The sequence below is a fragment of the Amphiprion ocellaris genome, chromosome 8 (genome assembly GCF_022539595.1).
Source record: "Amphiprion ocellaris isolate individual 3 ecotype Okinawa chromosome 8, ASM2253959v1, whole genome shotgun sequence".
Classification (NCBI taxonomy): Eukaryota; Metazoa; Chordata; class Actinopteri; family Pomacentridae; genus Amphiprion; species Amphiprion ocellaris.
In genome coordinates this window covers 37,750,443-37,767,673 of record NC_072773.1, presented here as the reverse complement: position 1 = coordinate 37,767,673, position 17,231 = coordinate 37,750,443, and the positions used below count along the sequence as shown (strand labels likewise).

The following is a 17,231-nucleotide window of genomic DNA, read 5'->3' as shown; positions in this document are numbered from 1 at the left end:
TTGAATCATATTTTTGTTCTTACATCCATGTAAAAGTTCTTAATTCAAACATCATGCGTGATGTCTGTCCATCCCAGTGAGAAACAGAACATCCTGCAAACATACTGAGTCATCGGTTACATCAATCCAGATCTTTTTAGAAGTATGTAAAGACTTCCTGTCATGGAATATAAATCCTTTCCTTAGAAAATTCTAATTAAATCTGCCTGGAAGGAAATGAAAAACGAGAACATGTTGAATATCAGCAGTTAAACCATCCATGTAGGTTTTTATTTAAAGTTTAAAAGGCAAGGCATTAACTAAATGTTGAACATTAAAGCAGAATGTAAATCTAGATTTTTTTATTCAAGTGATTGACTGACTTTGGATTATAAGTTATGACTGATAGTTTGTATAAATAGCGTTGTCTCTACTCATGCACATGGATTGCAAATATAATATATGTACAACGTCGAACTGAAGACATGTTATACACACAGAATATTGTCTTGATCTGAAAAGTTCTGCTCCAGAACTCCTTCCACTGGATGTTTTCAGACAGAATGTTTCCTCATTTGAACCTGAACAGCTCCACAGTTCCTCATCTCCACAAACATTCATGTTCACTGTGTTTGTGACAGACGGGAGTCCCAGTGATCCACATAAAATCCTCCTACAGATCCTCCGTCGTTCCTCCAGGACTCACAGATGAGTCGCTCTGATCTCCTTAAACACAAGAACGAAGAGATGAAAACAGAGAAGCAGAACCAGACGCAAGGAGAAAACAAAGAAGAATGAGAGAGAAAACACTGGGCTGATTCTCTGAAATATCTTCCAGATTTTCCCTTTTTCTCTCCAGTGGCAGAAAGTCCCAGCAGCTCCAGAAGTTAATGAGGAGGAACAGAAGGAGGCTGTGGAGCATGTTGGCTGAAACTGTAATAATAGTAGTAATACTTTAGAGTTCAGTAGAGTTAAAACACATCTTAACTCTGGATTCACTGCATAATGCTGAACTTTATATCCTGTAATTCTGTCCAGTCTCGGGGTTAATATAAGGCTCTGGCTGTTTTCTGATTTACTGAAGTTCTTTGTCTTTTATTCCAGTAAACGGTACTGTCCTGAGTGGATGCTGATCAGTCCTGACAGGTAAAGTCTCTCATTCTGTACAGCATTCTGAAATCCTGAGTTCTGGCATTCATGTTGACATGAATCACCCTAACAAACCAAACACACACCTCATGGCAGCAGCACAGTCCATTAAAACTGCTCAAGAAGGGCTCGAGGAACATGACCAAGACCTAAAGATTTCATCCTGGCCTCTTAATTTCTCCAAATTCCAAATTAAACAAGGATCTGTAAGATTTACATGATACTCTGAGGCTGTTTGGCAGCACAAGGAATCCCTACACAGTATCAGGCAGATGGTTTTAATATAGATTTGAAATTAAATGAACTGGAGATCCACCATACGGTAGATGGATTCCCAAACCAACCTCCTCTCTCATGCAAACCCATTTCCTCAGACCTCTGTGGTGAAGATAAGGCTCTTTTTGATTTGCTTTTGTCTTTTTTTATCCCAGTAAAATCTACTTTCATGAGTGGACACCAGTTAGGCCCAGCATTAAAACCACTGACAGGGAACATGTATAACATCCAATGCAACGTTCTGCAGAGGAACCTTGAGTCTTGACATTCATGTTGACCACCCCTGCAAACCACACTCACAAAAGGAGGATCGCTAGCAGCCTGGAACATCACTGCTATGTTACAGAGTCACATCGTTAATTAATAGTCATCTTCTTCACATTTTAGGTGCAGTATTTTGTACAGAACAAGAACATACCTCCTGGTCAGAGTCCACAGTGTAATACTCATTTTCCTCCCCTCTGTGGCTCTTAGTTTTTCCAGCCTGACAGCGTAGAACGGCGTCGTGGACGGTGGCAAAGAGGCAGGACTTTGTCACTCTGTCATTAAAGAAACCTCCGTTCTGCAGGGTTTCCACCACACCAGCTAGAAACACAGACAAACAGAAGTACTGATGGCGAACCGTGAGACAACGAGAATGTCGCTGTATGAGACGGAGAAACTGTGGATGATGGAGCGGAACATTTTAGAGAAAAGAAAAAACAAGAAACTGAGAGAAAGAGGGGCAGCCCTGGTGGTAAATGACCTCATTACAGTAATTTCTGGCTGTAAAAAACAATCTGTAGCCTCCCTGTGAGTCCAAGCACTCATCACAAATTATTTTTTCTCATTACATTCCAAGTTAATTACAGCTGCTGAACCTTGAAAAAAACTTCACAGTTTTTCCCTGAAGATGAAATCTTATTTCTCATCCAGTCAGTCAGTAAAAAAAAAACACTGAGACCCTAACCCTAACCCTTGCTTTGAGAGGCTGGTCCTGCATTACATCAAGGACATCATTCCTGCTGATCTGGACATCCACCAGTTTGCTTATAGGGCAAACAGATCAATGGAAGACGCCATCTCAACTGCACTGCACATGGCCCTGACCCACCTGGAGGGTCCCAACACCTACGTTAGAATGCTATTTGTTGATTTTACATCAGCATTCAACACCATCTCCCCCCATAAACTGATAACCAAGCTTGGCCATCTGGGACTAGACACCACACTCTGCTCCTGGATCCATAGCTTTCTCACCGGGAGACCACAGAGTGTCACAGTAGGAGAGGTGACATCATCCACACTCACATTGAGTACAGGTGCACCTCAGGGCTGCGTCCTCAGCCCGGCCCTGTTCACCCTTTTCACACATGACTGTACCCCCATCCACCCCTCCAACATGATAGTAAAGTTTGCTGATGACACCACCATAGTGGGATTAATATCGGACAACAATGAGACCCACTACAGGGAGGAGGTCCAGCACCTGGTCAGCTGGTGCTCTGACAGTGACCTGGTGATGAATACCACCAAAACAAAGGAGATCATTGTGGACTTCAGGAGAGCCAGGAAAACGACCCCCCAACCTCTCTGCATAAATGGAGAGGAGGTGGAGAGGGTCAGCAACATCAAGTTCCTGGGTCTCCACATCACCAGCGATCTCACATGGACCTCCAACACCTCCCACTTGGTGAAGAAGGCTCAGCAGAGAGTTTTCTTTCTGCGGAGGCCGAGAAAGACCAAGCTCCCCTCATAGCTTCTCATGAACTTCTACAGGAGTACGATTGAGAGCATTCTGTGCTGCTGCAGCACAGTCTGGTTTTCCAGCTGCACCGCTGGAAACAGAAGTGACTTGGCCTGTGTTGTAAAAACCGCACGTTGGATTGTGGGAGCACAGCTTCCCAGCCTGGACTCTGTCTATGCTAGCTGGCTGAGGAAAAAGGCCAGCAGCATCGCCAGAGATCCCACCCATCCTGGACACAGACTGTTTGTCAGCCTTCCATCAGGGAAAAGATTCCGGTCATTAAAAACAAAAACCAGCAGACTGCGGAACAGCTTCTTCCTCAGAGCTGTCACTGCCATCACACCCCCCACCCATTGCCCCACCACCCAGTCATTCCCCCCTCCCAGTTCATCTGTGCAATAAGAACTCTACTTCAACACTGGACCACTTTATCAGCACTGACCACTTTACTTTGTTTGTATATAGTACTTTGATTCTTCTTTTTATTTTTTAAGAGTATTTTTTATCTATTTTTATTATTTGCACTGCTGCTAATTGTCGTGTTCTTCAGACATATTTCATTGTACTTTTTGAATAATGACAATAAAGTCTCTTTAATCTTTAATCTTAATCTTTAATCTTTAATCTTTAATGGATCGTCCTGTGTTCTAGTGAAGGATCGTCCTGTGTTCTAGTGATGGATCGTAGTGTTCTAGTGGTGGATCGTAGTGTCCTAGTGATGGATTACAGCAGCAGGACTTACACTGACACCCAGCCAGAACCACGTCTATACCGATCTCTCCGTAGTCTCTCCGAATCTGAAACAGAAGTGCAGAGTAAAGGTCAGACCGAGGATCATTTTATTAGTCTGATGATCCAGTTTGCAGTAATTGGACGCCTGAGGTGAGATGAGATAGACGGAGGTTATTTTCTAGCTTTAGCAGGAGGAAGTCAGATATTTTCTGATTATAGAAGGATTTATTGTTAGTGTCCAGCTGTTGTTGTAAAGACATAATTCTGTTGTTTTCAGTTTTTGTTTTACACAAACATAGATTTGTAGAAGAGTCACCTGATGTACTCGATTATTAAAGCAAGATGTCCTATTTCTATCTATATCTGTAAGTAAATGTAAATGTTTGTACACTTTTGAGTGTCTTGACTCCCACGGTGTCCAGGAAGTTGACGGGACTGAGGTCCAGGACGATGGCTCTGGGCAGGGACGGGTCCGGCTCAAAATCTACCTCAATGATGGCAACGTCCTTCTGCTTTAACTCCTTATCCTGGGTAGGAAGAGACATACTGGAGTCAAAAAGACTTCTAAAAGCTTAGATTATTTCTCACTAATGTTAAACTAACAAAAATAGTTTTGTAAGAAGACAGCAAACCTTCAGTCCATCCTGTCTGAGACTGTCCTCATTAGGGACAGGATGATTATCGGAGTCCATATTTAGCGTTTTTCCAGTTATCGATATCGTTATTTCTATTAATATCCATAACTTTAATGTGCGACTTTGGTTTTTCTCTCTGTGGTCTGAGCTACATCCTTTATCTGATTGGTTAAATATCACTAATAACAGCAATCATTTACACACTGAAGCTGTAGGTTAGGGTTAGGTCGATGGTAGGAAACAGATGTTGGGTTAGGGTTAGGTCGATGGTAGGAAACAGATGTTGTAGAAGCTGTAAGACTTATTGCAATATATCTTCCACAAGGATTCCCAGTTTCCCGGTTGGACTGAAAACAACCAAATAATTTACTTGTTGGTATCGGCTGGAACTAATGCTGCTGATGGTGTTAAGCTAAGGCTAAGGCTAACTGTCAGGACTGTAGAGGACTTGTAACATCTTTAAGATCAACTCTATCAATCTGCTTTAACTGACAGACGTCTCTTTCACAGAGACACAACCTGGAAAAATTGAACAAGAAACACAATCAGACACCAACAATCAGGAAACTGCTATCATGTTCAGCTACAGTAAAAGTAGTTATGGTTTTCTTGCTGTTAAAATCCAACATTTAATGTCTATCACTTCTAGATATTTGTTTTTTCTTGGTTACCAGGAACTGACATCAGGTCTGACAAACTGTTATCAGTCAGTCCTCACCACGTCTGCTCCGTTCTTCTCTAGCTCTTTCTTGGCGGCTTTCTTCTCCTGCCTCTTCCTTTTGGCCTCCAGCTTCTTCTTCGCCGACAGCAGCTTCGTAACGTCGATGCCAGACTGAAATAAAGAACCGTAGCATGTGGAGGTTACATTCACTGTTTATTAGAAGCTGCAATGCATTTCCGTTTCTATCAGTATGTTGCTTCATTCTCCTTTTTTTCATCTTCTGTTGTCTTTGATCAACAGAATATTGATTACAGGAAGACCCAGAGTTGGAGGAAAACAGCAGCTAAAACGTGCTGGGTTGAAAATATATCACCTTCTATAGTAGAACAGCGAGGCCAGTTTAACCAGTTTAACCAGATTGGTTTAACCGCATTAAACGTTTGTCAGGACAAAATAAACAGAAATCAACAGAGCAGGTTTGTCTGAAAGAATGAAGTCATGCAAGTCTTTCTATGACTGTAAACTGTCCAGTTCCGCTGTATGATTTTCCTACTGATAATTATTCACTTCATTTATTATTATTTATTTTATTTGACTGTTTTGCCTTGTCTCCTTATGCCTCTGTACTTGAATGCAACACAGTGACTGTAGCCAGCCAGTGTTCCCCAGATTTGGAATACTTGACTGTGAAATGCCGCCCGTTCTACCTTCCTCGGGAGTTTACTGGGGTCATGCTAACCGTTGTTTACATTCCACCGGATGCTAATGCTAGCGCGGCCCTCAGACTGCTACACAACATTAGCCTGCAGCAAAACCAACATCCAGACGCGGTGCACATCATCGCGGGTGATTTCAATCACGTGGATTTAAAATTGGTGCTCCCCAAACTCCACCAGCATGTAAAGTGTGCAACAAGAGGAGCCAACACACTGGACAAGGTTTATACCAACATCAAGCTGGGCTACAGGGCCAGACCTGCACCACACTTAGGCAGGTCGGACCACATCTCCCTACAATTAATTCCTACATACACCCCCCACCGAAAATCCACCCCCACCCTCACTAAGACCATCAGGAGGTGGCCAGATGGTGCTTCTCAGCAGCTGCTGGACTGTTTCAACAGCACTGACTGGAACATCTTTGAGGACGGGGACCTGGATGTTTTTATGGACACTGTGCTGTGTTACATCAAGAACTGTGTGGACACAGTCACAGTGGAGAAACGCATCCGAGTATACCCCAACCAGAAACCATGGATGACCAGAGAGGTGAAGCAGCTGCTGAAGGACAGAAACACCGCCTTCAAAACTGGTGACAGGGCACTCTACAGCACAGCCCGCGCCAGCCTGAAGAGAGGCATCAGGAAGGCCAAGATGGACTTCAGGAGGAGGATCGATGAACACTTGGATAGCAACAACAGCAGGCAGGCATGGATGGCGGTCCAGCACCTCACCAACTACAGACCCGGCATCAGAGCTGCTGAGGGCGACGCTGAGATGGCAGAAGAATTCAACCTCTTCTTTGCCCGCTTCGAGACTGAACCACCAGGAGCAGCCACGTTACCACCAGTGGCCGGGAGGTGCCCCGCCCTCACAGTGGGGGTGCACGAGGTGAGGCGCACGCTGAGGGGGGTTAACCCACGGAAAGCAGCGGGCCCCGACGGTGTCTCAGGGTGGGTTTTGAAAGACTGTGCAGACCAGCTCACTGGAATCTTCACCAGGATTTTCAACCTGTCACTGACACAGTCTGCAGTCCCATCCTGCCTGAAGACCTCCACTGTCATCCCCATACCCAAGAATCCAACTCCAACTAGCCTTAATGACTATCAGCCTGTGGCACTCACACCAGTGGTGATGAAGTGCTTTGAAAAACTGGTTAGGAGTCACATCACGACCTTCATAACCCCCAGCTCGGACCCATACCAGTTTGCCTATAAGTCAAACAGATCAACAGAGGACGCCGTGAACACAGCACTACACACAGCGCTGTCCCACCTGGAGAAACGAGGTAACTACGCCCACCTTCTCTTTGTGGATTATAGTTCGGCGTTCAATACAATCCTCCCACACGGTCTCGTGAGGAAACTGCTGGACCTTGGTCTACCTCACTCCACATGCCTCTGGATAAAGGACTTTTTGACAGAGTGCCCACGGAGGGTCAGGATTGGCCCCCACACCTCCACACCGGTTCCCCTCAAGGCTGTGTGCTGAGCCCCCTGCTCTTCACCCTCTACACTTCAGACTGCACCCCCATCCACACCAGTAACACCTTCATCAAGTATGCAGACGATACCACAGTGGTCGGCTGATGAGTCCGCTTACCGGGATGAGGTGCAACAGCTGACTGTGTGGTGTAGGGACAATAACCTGCTCCTGAACACATCCAAAACAAAGGAGCTCATCATAGACTTCAGTAATAACAAAACAGACTTTCAGCCCATTCTCATTGGTGGTACCTGTGTAGAAAGGGTCAGTGACTTCCGCTTTCTGGGAGTCCACATGGAGGAGAAGCTGACCTGGAATAAGAACACTACACAGCTGGTAAAGAAGGCACAAAAAGACTCCACTTCCTGAGAATCCTCAGGAAGAACAACATCAGCCAGAGACTGCTTGTGTCCTTTTACCGCTCCACCATGGAGAGCATCCTCACCTACTGCCTCTGTACATGGTTTGCCAGCTGCACAGTGGCAAACAGGAAAGAACTCCAGAGGGTCACCAAAATGGCTGAGAAGGTCATTGGGTGCCCTCTACCCACACTGGAGGACCTTCATGGCTCCTACTGCCTCAGAAGAGCCAACACCATCCTGAAGGACTCCAACCACCTGGGCCACTTCCTGTTTGAGCTACTGCAATCGGGCAGATGGTACAGGGCCATCAAAACCCGGACAAATAGACTTAAAAACAGCTTTTTTCCAACGGCTGTAAGAGCCCTAAACAACACTGGTCCATAATACGTGCAATATATGCAACTGTCACTACCTCATGTGCAATATTCAATATTCATCCTGTATATACGAACTACAGTTTTTCTCTTCTCTTATGTAAATACCTCAACCCGTGTTCTAACGGTGCCTTTTTAATTTAAATCCATCTTGTCATTTTGTGTTTTTGTTTTTATTATTACAAAGCTGTTATACATATTTTGTATTTTGCACTGTATGGCCTGCACCTTACCTTTCGTTGCACCTGTTGCAATGACAATAAAGTGAATCTGAATCTGTTTTAACTCAAAGCACCTTCTTAAGAGTGCTATATGAATCAAGTTATTATTATTATTATTATTATTATTATTATTATTATTATTATTATTATTATTATTATTATTATTATTATTATTACTATTATTTTTACTGAACTTTCTCACTCCTGTTGTCATTTTTACCAACATTTTGATACCAGGCTCAGCTTCTAGTCATAATTCCTTCTGTGTTAAAACTATTTTCTATCATATTTTAACTCATAGATGGGACTTCTGGCTGTAAAACAGAGAAACAACTCCCTAGTTAATGTGGCTCAATAACAGTTTGGTTCAATCACATCAATCAGTGCTTGTTGGAGAGTCTCTCAGAACCACTCTGATAGTGTTCAGGTTTTATTCTGGGGAGAAAGGATCACGCAGGAAGTAGTGCGTCTTGTTGGGATCTGACTAGAAGAAGAATAACAGAAAAAATAAAATGTATTGTTCATGGAATGAGGAATAATGTCTAGAAGATAATCCTGGTATTAAATGTAGGTAAAAATGAGACATTTCATTTGTTGTAATTTGTTCCGACCAACCACAAATCCAAGCATTCCTTGGATCATGTTTTATGTACATGGTTGTATTTGTGTGTATCACTTCATGGTTTCTAATTCTAATAGTTTTTTCTGGATAAATATTGGTTTTCCTGCCATAAAAAGACATCTAGAAATAGTCTAACAACCCAAACCACCATTTATAAACAAAGAAATGATTTTTTTAGCGTCTCACTAGAGATGATTGAAGTTTTTATTCTGCTACAAACAAAGCTTTTCCACAAAAACTGCCTTTCATGTTTTAGACCAAACATCATTTCTAGGAGCTAATAAGCAGTCAGGAAATGGCTTTACCCATCAGTCCTCACCATCACATTTTCATTGTTTGCCTTATGACAGATTTTTATTTTTTAATGAGTAAAATATCTGCTGTCAGCTGCAGAGTGGATCCGGATGCAATTACAGCTATCCCAGCCTTTCTACAAATAAAAAATGTTTGCAATTAATATCAGAACATTTTATATAAGAAGAAGCAGCGACTTCTGCAGCGTCATTTATGTCTTCTGAAACAGAAACTTTAATCATCCAGATCTTAAAAGGAGCAAAATAAATCAGTCAGTTCATCAGAGATCATCCAGAAACCAGTGACCTGAGGATCTGACACACTGACAGAGTTATGGTTCGACTAATCTTAACCAGTATCTTAACCCTAACCCTCGTAAGGAGCAGAATCCATCAGTCAGTTCATCAGAGATCATGCAGAAACCAGCGACCTGAGGAGCTGACATGCTAACGTTTAACCAATGAGAGGTTCCATTATCTGCCTCTTCTCTCTGGCTTTTGTCAGGGTTTGGTTTTTTTTGTCTTCACATTTACCCCAAAGGGACGTGACAGACAAAGAGGAGGAGGAAGAGTTTAAATGAAAAGTGGAGGAGAAGAAGGAAACTGTGGGATGACATCTGGAACAATGTCTGTCTCGGTGCTGAGACGAGTCAACTTGGTTATTAGTGTCAGAAATGAGGTTTGGGGACTCGAGTTAATTACAAGGAAACTGTGAAAGAGACGGATTGTTATTGGAGTTGTTTCTGTGTGGAGGTGTGGCATCTTCGTTTAGATCTTTAATATATTAATACTCATTAATATCCCCATGCTAATTTAATCTTTAGGAGGTTTTCTATATTTCTACTCACTCATTTTCTTCTGCGGGATAAAATCCTGCAGCTCTGGAAACAGAACAACCAGGACTAGAAAGAATTTAGAAATGTCTTTAATGTAATATAACATAGTCGTACTGTAGTAAGTCAATAAAAAAATTCAAAAGTTGAATTTCTGTGCCTATTTATTTTACAAAAATAAAAAACAAAAAACAAGAAGAATGATGTGCAACATTTTTCCAGTTACCAACTCTGGAAAATGAAATGGTTGCTCTACACACGATATTATTTTGTTCTTTTTACATTTTTTGTTTCCTGTCTCCTATAAACACATCCTGCAGTTCGTCCCAAAACAATCTCTGAATTTTTGTTCCATGACTTTTGGTCCCAGCTGAGTCATTCACAACTTCCGGGTTGCTCCAGGAAATGCAGAATTATTAGTTTTTTTTCCAGAATCTTGTTATTATAAACAGTTTATTTTTTAAACATAAGACATGCCGAATAAAGGGGTTTTATTGAAATAACCCTGAGCTGCACATGGCTGTGGAATTCAAGAGCAGTGACTCTGGAGTTATTTCAGTCATGTTTTTTTAAGCTAACATTTTTCTGGGTTTCAGGGTCTGAAAGGTTTCGGTGGGTTAAAAACACCTGAGTGTTTCCTTACCTTCTCTCCCAGAGCGTCCTGGTACATCTCAGCGTTGGCAAAGTAGAGCGTGGCGGAGGAACGGAAGATCACGATCCCCGGAACATGCCTCACCTGAAATCAGTGTAAACGCATTAATAAACTAAAAAAATATCTGGAGGAATGTCGTTCATTCATCTCATAGTTGTTGGAGAACGCACAGAGCCGCATTTTATTCCTAAAGTCTGTAAAACACTGGAAGCAGCCTAAATTTAGACACACATCTTCTGTACAGTTTTTATTCATCTGATCTGGAGGAACTATAGAAGGGAAATGTTGTGAAAGAGCTCTGAAACTCATTTCCTGGCTACACAGAGGTTCTTTTTTAATTACAGACATCACAGAGGCGTATTGTGTTCAGTAATTCCTTATTTAAAAGCACCAGTTTTCTAAGGTGGGATGTTCACAATGGAATAAATCCTGAAACATTCACAGAACACAACAGGAACATCTTTCAAGCTCTTTGCTCTTTTCAGTCATTTTTTTCTCTTTTGAAAATGGAACGAAACAACATTTGAATATGAATAATTCTAAAGTTTGGTCTCTGCAGTGAAGAAATGAGCTTCAATCCTTGAGGATGGAAAAGAAGGTGGAGAATAACAGGGAGATTACTGGAGGTGGTTAGGAGGCAAAATGCAGCAGTTTGGCCTGAAGATAATTAAGTTTTTTGATTCTTCTGCTCGTCTCTGCAGCAGTTTAAATGTCTGGTTTCATACCTGGTTGTAATCCTCCAGAGGCTTGTAGATGTCGGTGTCTGGTAGCTGCCCCAGCAGCGAGTATTTAGGTCTGAAACAGAACAAAGAGATGGACAGGTTGGAGGCTTTGTGTTTGGATTGAGCTAATCTCTAGGTGTGGTGATCGACAGCTTCAGGTTCAACCCTGAATAATCCTCCATCTTACTGCAGGAACTCTGAATAATCTTTTTGTTTGGGTCTGGAACAGGTGCACAATGCATTTCACTGCACATTATATTATGTATAACTGTGTTTGTGACAAATAAAGGTCTTGAATCTTGAATAATCCTCCATCATACCGCAGGAACAGATGACGCACACATTCTCTATACGCATTACAATGTGAGGCACGTGTGCAAAAACAGAAGCCCACGCATGCAGCAGAAAACACACTGCCAACCTCCTGATGGCAGGAAGAAGAAGAAGAAGAAGGAGAAGAAGAAGAAGAAGGAGAAGGAGGAGAAAGAGAAAAAGAAGAAGAAGGGAGAGACAAAGAAGAAGAACAAGGAGGAGAAGAAGAAGGAAAAGAAGGAGGAGACAAAGAAGGAGGAGAAGAAGGAGAGGAAGAAGAAAGAAGAAGAAGGAGAAGAAAAAGGAGAAGAAGAAGAAGAAGAAGGAGAAAGAGAAGAAGAAGGAGAAGAAGAAGGAGGAAAAGAAGAAAGAGAAGAAGAAGAAGAGCTGCTTTGTTTGCTGTGTTTGGATGAACCCCATGAAGAAGAAATGAAGATGGAGTTTGTAACGGGAGGAAAGATAATAAGCAGCACACAGATTTCAGTTCATGAATAAATGACGTGCATGACTTCAGAGTTCATGTTCAGAGCAGAGACACAAAATGAAGTCAGTTTGTTTCATTCCTCAGTGGACACCGACCAGCCACAACATTAAAACCACGAGAAAATGCGGTTCACGTCCTGTTGGTGCTTCCAGAACCGCTCTGATCATTCAGACATGAACACTGGACACCAGAACGTTAGTAGTGGATCCTCTGGGATGGATCCTCTGTGGATCAGGCTGGTTCTTAATGGATCCTCAGTTTAAGATATGGAAGTAATGCTCTGGGCTCTTGGTCGTGTTCCTCGAGCTGTTCTTCATCAGTTTCCATAGTGCGCTGGAGCATATTGTTCTGTTTAGGTGGTACGAGTTACAGTCGCATGAATGTCAGGACCCGAGGATTCCCAGCAGAACATTTTAATGACAGTTAGTTCATTTCACATGCAGGGGTTGAATATCGTGGCTGATCGGGGTATAATTGTGTGTTTAATGAGGTATAATTGTGTGTTTAATGGGGTATAATTGTGGGTTTAATGAGGTATAATTGTGTGTTTAATGGGGTATAATTGTGGGTTTAATGAGGTATAATTGTGTGTTTAATGGGGTGTAATTGTGTGTTTAATGGGGTGTAATTGTGTGTTTAATGGGGTATAATTGTGTGTTTAATGGGGTGTAATTGTGTGTTTAATGGGGTGTAATTGTGTGTTTAATGGGGTATAATTGTGTGTTTAATGGGGTATAATTGTGTGTTTAATGGGGTATAATTGTGTGTTTAATGGGGTATAATTGTGTGTTTAATGGGGTATAATTGTGTGTTTAATGAGGTATAATTGTGTGTTTAATGGGGTATAATTGTGTGTTTAATGGGGTATAATTGTGTGTTTAATGGGGTATAATTGTGCGTTTAATGAGGTATAATTGTGCGTTTAATGAGGTATAATTGTGCGTTTAATGAGGTATAATTGTGTGTTTCATGGGGTATAATTGTGTGTTTCATGGGGTATAATTGTGTGTTTAATGGGGTATAATTGTATGTTTAATGGGGTATAATTGTGTGTTTAATGAGGTATAATTGTGTGTTTAATGGTGTACAATTGTGTGTTTAATGGGGTATAATTGTATGTTTAACGGGGTATAATTGTGTGTTTCATGGGGTACAATTGTGTGTTTAATGGGGTATAATTGTGGGTTTAATGAGGTATAATTGTGTGTTTAATGGGGTATAATTGTGTGTTTCATGAGGTATAATTATGTGTTTAATGGGGTATAATTGTGTGTTTAATGGGGTATAATTGTGTGTTTAATGGGGTATAATTGTATGTTTAATGGGGTATAATTGTGTGTTTAATGAGGTATAATTGTGTGTTTAATGGTGTACAATTGTGTGTTTAATGGGGTATAATTGTATGTTTAACGGGGTATAATTGTGTGTTTCATGGGGTACAATTGTGTGTTTAATGGGGTATAATTGTGGGTTTAATGAGGTATAATTGTGTGTTTAATGGGGTATAATTGTGTGTTTCATGAGGTATAATTATGTGTTTAATGGGGTATAATTGTGTGTTTAATGGGGTATAATTGTGTGTTTAATGGGGTATAATTGTGTGTTTAATGGGGTATAATTGTGTGTTTAATGGGGTATAATTGTGGGTTTAATGGGGTATAATTGTGTGTTTAATGGGGTATACTTATGTATTAAATCGGAGTATAACTGTGTGTTTATATATGAATAAAAGTTGTGTTTGTGAAGCCTTGTGTTCCTACAGTTGCGTCCTGAAGATGACGGTCAGCATGGAGAAGCCGATGGAAGCAGCCAGACCCAGGTCAGGGTTGAGGAGCACGGTGAGGATGAAGGTGACGACCCAGACCACCTGGAGGAAAACCAGGAATAAAACAGACTGAAGATCAGGACAGAACATGTGGAGGAACACATGAAGCTGGACTCTCATCAGCCATTCTTCACGATTACAAGACATTTTCTAGTCCTAATTAAACATGAGATAATAAGTTTTAATATTTAATGATGGAAAATGACAAATACAGAAACCAAGAAATTAACAAGAAGAAGAAGAAAATGATGATTAAATCTTCTTATTTTAGATCAATGAAATGCTTAAATTCATGTTTAATACTGCTAATTTATTTCTATAATCAGGAACAATTCATGACAATTAACAGAAAATGGTGTATTAATTCTGTAATTTTACAGAAACACCTTGAATATCTAATTATTATTATTATAACCATTATTTACACAATCATATGGATCTTCTTGTTCTGTTAATTGACAGAAAAAAAAATATACACACACACACACACACACACACACACGCACACACACACACACATATATATATATAAATAAAATAGACAGGAAACAATTATGGTTAATCTGTAAATGTACTTTTATCTTTTATAGTTAACCACATGATCACCATTTTAAATGTTTTTTTAACTACTCAGAGTCTTCATTTGGAATATTATTAATATTTTCATGTATTTTTTTAGTTTATTTTTACAGTGTGGGTAAATAAGCTAAATTGCTATTCTTCTGCATTGCACATTTATAATAATGTGTTATTAATAATGTCTTAATAATAATGTAGTAATAATAATGTGTTAATAATAATATCTTAATACTGTGTTATTGATAATGTGTTCATAATAATGATTTAATAATAATGTGTTAGTAATAATATGTTAATTATAATCTGTTAACCACTGCAACTAGAAACACACTTTATGTATTTTCTTTTTAAAGGCTGTTTTCACTGAAGACATTTAATAAATGTCTTCTTTAGAGGAAAATATTCCTGCTGGTTTTCTGTCCTGGTTCTTCTCTCAGTCTATTTAGTAATAATATTCAGTCTATTATTAATAATATTCATTTTATTAATAACAATATTCAGTCTATTGGTGTTCATGCGGTAAAATTCAGGCGTCTAGTTTTATGCTCTGTTCTTTCATTCTAGTTTCAGGTTCACACCAACCTTCTTCTCACTCGTCCATTCATCTTCCACCACCTCCAACCTCTAATTTATGATCCAACACCACCTCAACTATTCTGCTGTTCAACTTATTTAACATTTTATTAAATTTGCTTTTAGGCTCTAATTCCTATTTAGTCCCAGCTCCAAATCAAACCTCCATCTATTTCTTCTTTAGTAGCTCAACTCTTATTTGTTCTAGTGGGGTTTTGACTTTGTACAATTCTAAACTACAACTAGGAAGCTGAAATAAATACTTTTTTAGATGATTCTGGTTGAACGCTTGTAGAATTTAGCTCTGAAAAAATCTGACAGCAGCTTCTTCAGACATCAGTGGAAATCAAGAGTTTCTGCTCAGACATCAAACATCTGCCTCTATGGATGCCTTCCAAGGAAACTAAACGATAAACTACAACACTGTCTGACAAAGTGACTCCCAGTCTGCAGAAACCTGACAGAAAAAGAATATTCCAGCAGGAAAAGATTCAGAAACACACCGCCAAAATAACAGAAGAAGAAAACTATGAGCTGGCTGCCGCCTGTTTGGAATCCCTCTGAATACCTTTGAGGTATTTTAAAGAGAAAAGTACAGTGAAGAGGAAAAAAAATCAAATTAAAATTATGTGAAGTCTGGCAGCAGACGGAATACCATAAGGCTCAAAAACTGTGATGAAACTAACAGAAACTATATGTAAAATCTCCTTCACAAACGGGTTCTGAAGGTGAGCAATCTTGGGCTTGGCAGCTCACTGCGCTCCTGGATGTTGGACTTCCTCAGCAACAGACCTCAGAACATCAGGATCAGAGACCACATCTCTTCCACTCTCATCCTGAACACCGGTGCTCCTCAGCTTCCCCCTCTACTCTCTGCTCTCCTGTTCACTCCAGCAACACCATCGTTAAGTTTGCTGATGACACCACCATCATAGGACTGATTAGAGACAACATTGAATCAGCCTGCAGGGAGGAGGTCCAGCATCTGCAGCGATGGTGTCACCACAACAACCTGAACCTCAACACCGGAAAAACCAAGGAGATGGTCTTGGACTTTAGAAGATCAGAGCGAACTGAGCACTCCGCCCTCTTCATCGATGGAGAGGAGGTAGAGAGGGTGGAGAGCTTCAGGTTCCTCAGGGTCCACATCTCTGAGGACATCACATGGTCCACCCACACCTCACACCAGGTGGGGAGGGCCCAACAGAGACTGTACTTCCTCAGGAAGCTGCATCAGGATATATGAATAAAAGTTGTGTTTGTGAAGCCTTGTGTTCCTACAGTTGCGTCCTGAAGATGACGGTCAGCATGGAGAAGCCGATGGAAGCAGCCAGACCCAGGTCAGGGTTGAGGAGCACGGTGAGGATGAAGGTGACGACCCAGACCACCTGGAGGAAAACCAGGAATAAAACAGACTGAAGATCAGGACAGAACATGTGGAGGAACACATGAAGCTGGACTCTCATCAGCCATTCTTCACGATTACAAGACATTTTCTAGTCCTAATTAAACATGAGATAATAAGTTTTAATATTTAATGATGGAAAATGACAAATACAGAAACCAAGAAATTAACAAGAAGAAGAAGAAAATGATGATTAAATCTTCTTATTTTAGATCAATGAAATGCTTAAATTCATGTTTAATACTGCTAATTTATTTCTATAATCAGGAACAATTCATGACAATTAACAGAAAATGGTGTATTAATTCTGTAATTTTACAGAAACACCTTGAATATCTAATTATTATTATTATAACCATTATTTACACAATCATATGGATCTTCTTGTTCTGTTAATTGACAGAAAAAAAAATATACACACACACACACACACACACACACACGCACACACACACACACATATATATATATAAATAAAATAGACAGGAAACAATTATGGTTAATCTGTAAATGTACTTTTATCTTTTATAGTTAACCACATGATCACCATTTTAAATGTTTTTTTAACTACTCAGAGTCTTCATTTGGAATATTATTAATATTTTCATGTAT

At 40.5% G+C, this 17,231-nt stretch overlaps 1 protein-coding gene across 1 annotated transcript in view; it reads right to left on the bottom strand.

Annotated features, from left to right (window-relative positions):
• Nucleotides 1-248: 248 nt before the first annotated feature.
• slc26a6 (solute carrier family 26 member 6) overlaps nt 249-17,231 on the bottom strand; it is a 35,397-nt gene continuing 18,414 nt past the window's right edge. The window contains exons 13-20 of the mRNA XM_055013269.1: nt 16,496-16,602; nt 11,445-11,514; nt 10,711-10,803; nt 5,216-5,329; nt 4,252-4,389; nt 3,873-3,927; nt 1,823-1,989; nt 249-705 (exon numbers count right to left, since the gene is read on the bottom strand). Of these exons, the coding sequence (XP_054869244.1) occupies nt 682-705; nt 1,823-1,989; nt 3,873-3,927; nt 4,252-4,389; nt 5,216-5,329; nt 10,711-10,803; nt 11,445-11,514; nt 16,496-16,602 (768 nt within the window). The 3' untranslated portion in view covers nt 249-681. The remainder of the gene's footprint in view (nt 706-1,822; nt 1,990-3,872; nt 3,928-4,251; nt 4,390-5,215; nt 5,330-10,710; nt 10,804-11,444; nt 11,515-16,495; nt 16,603-17,231) is intronic.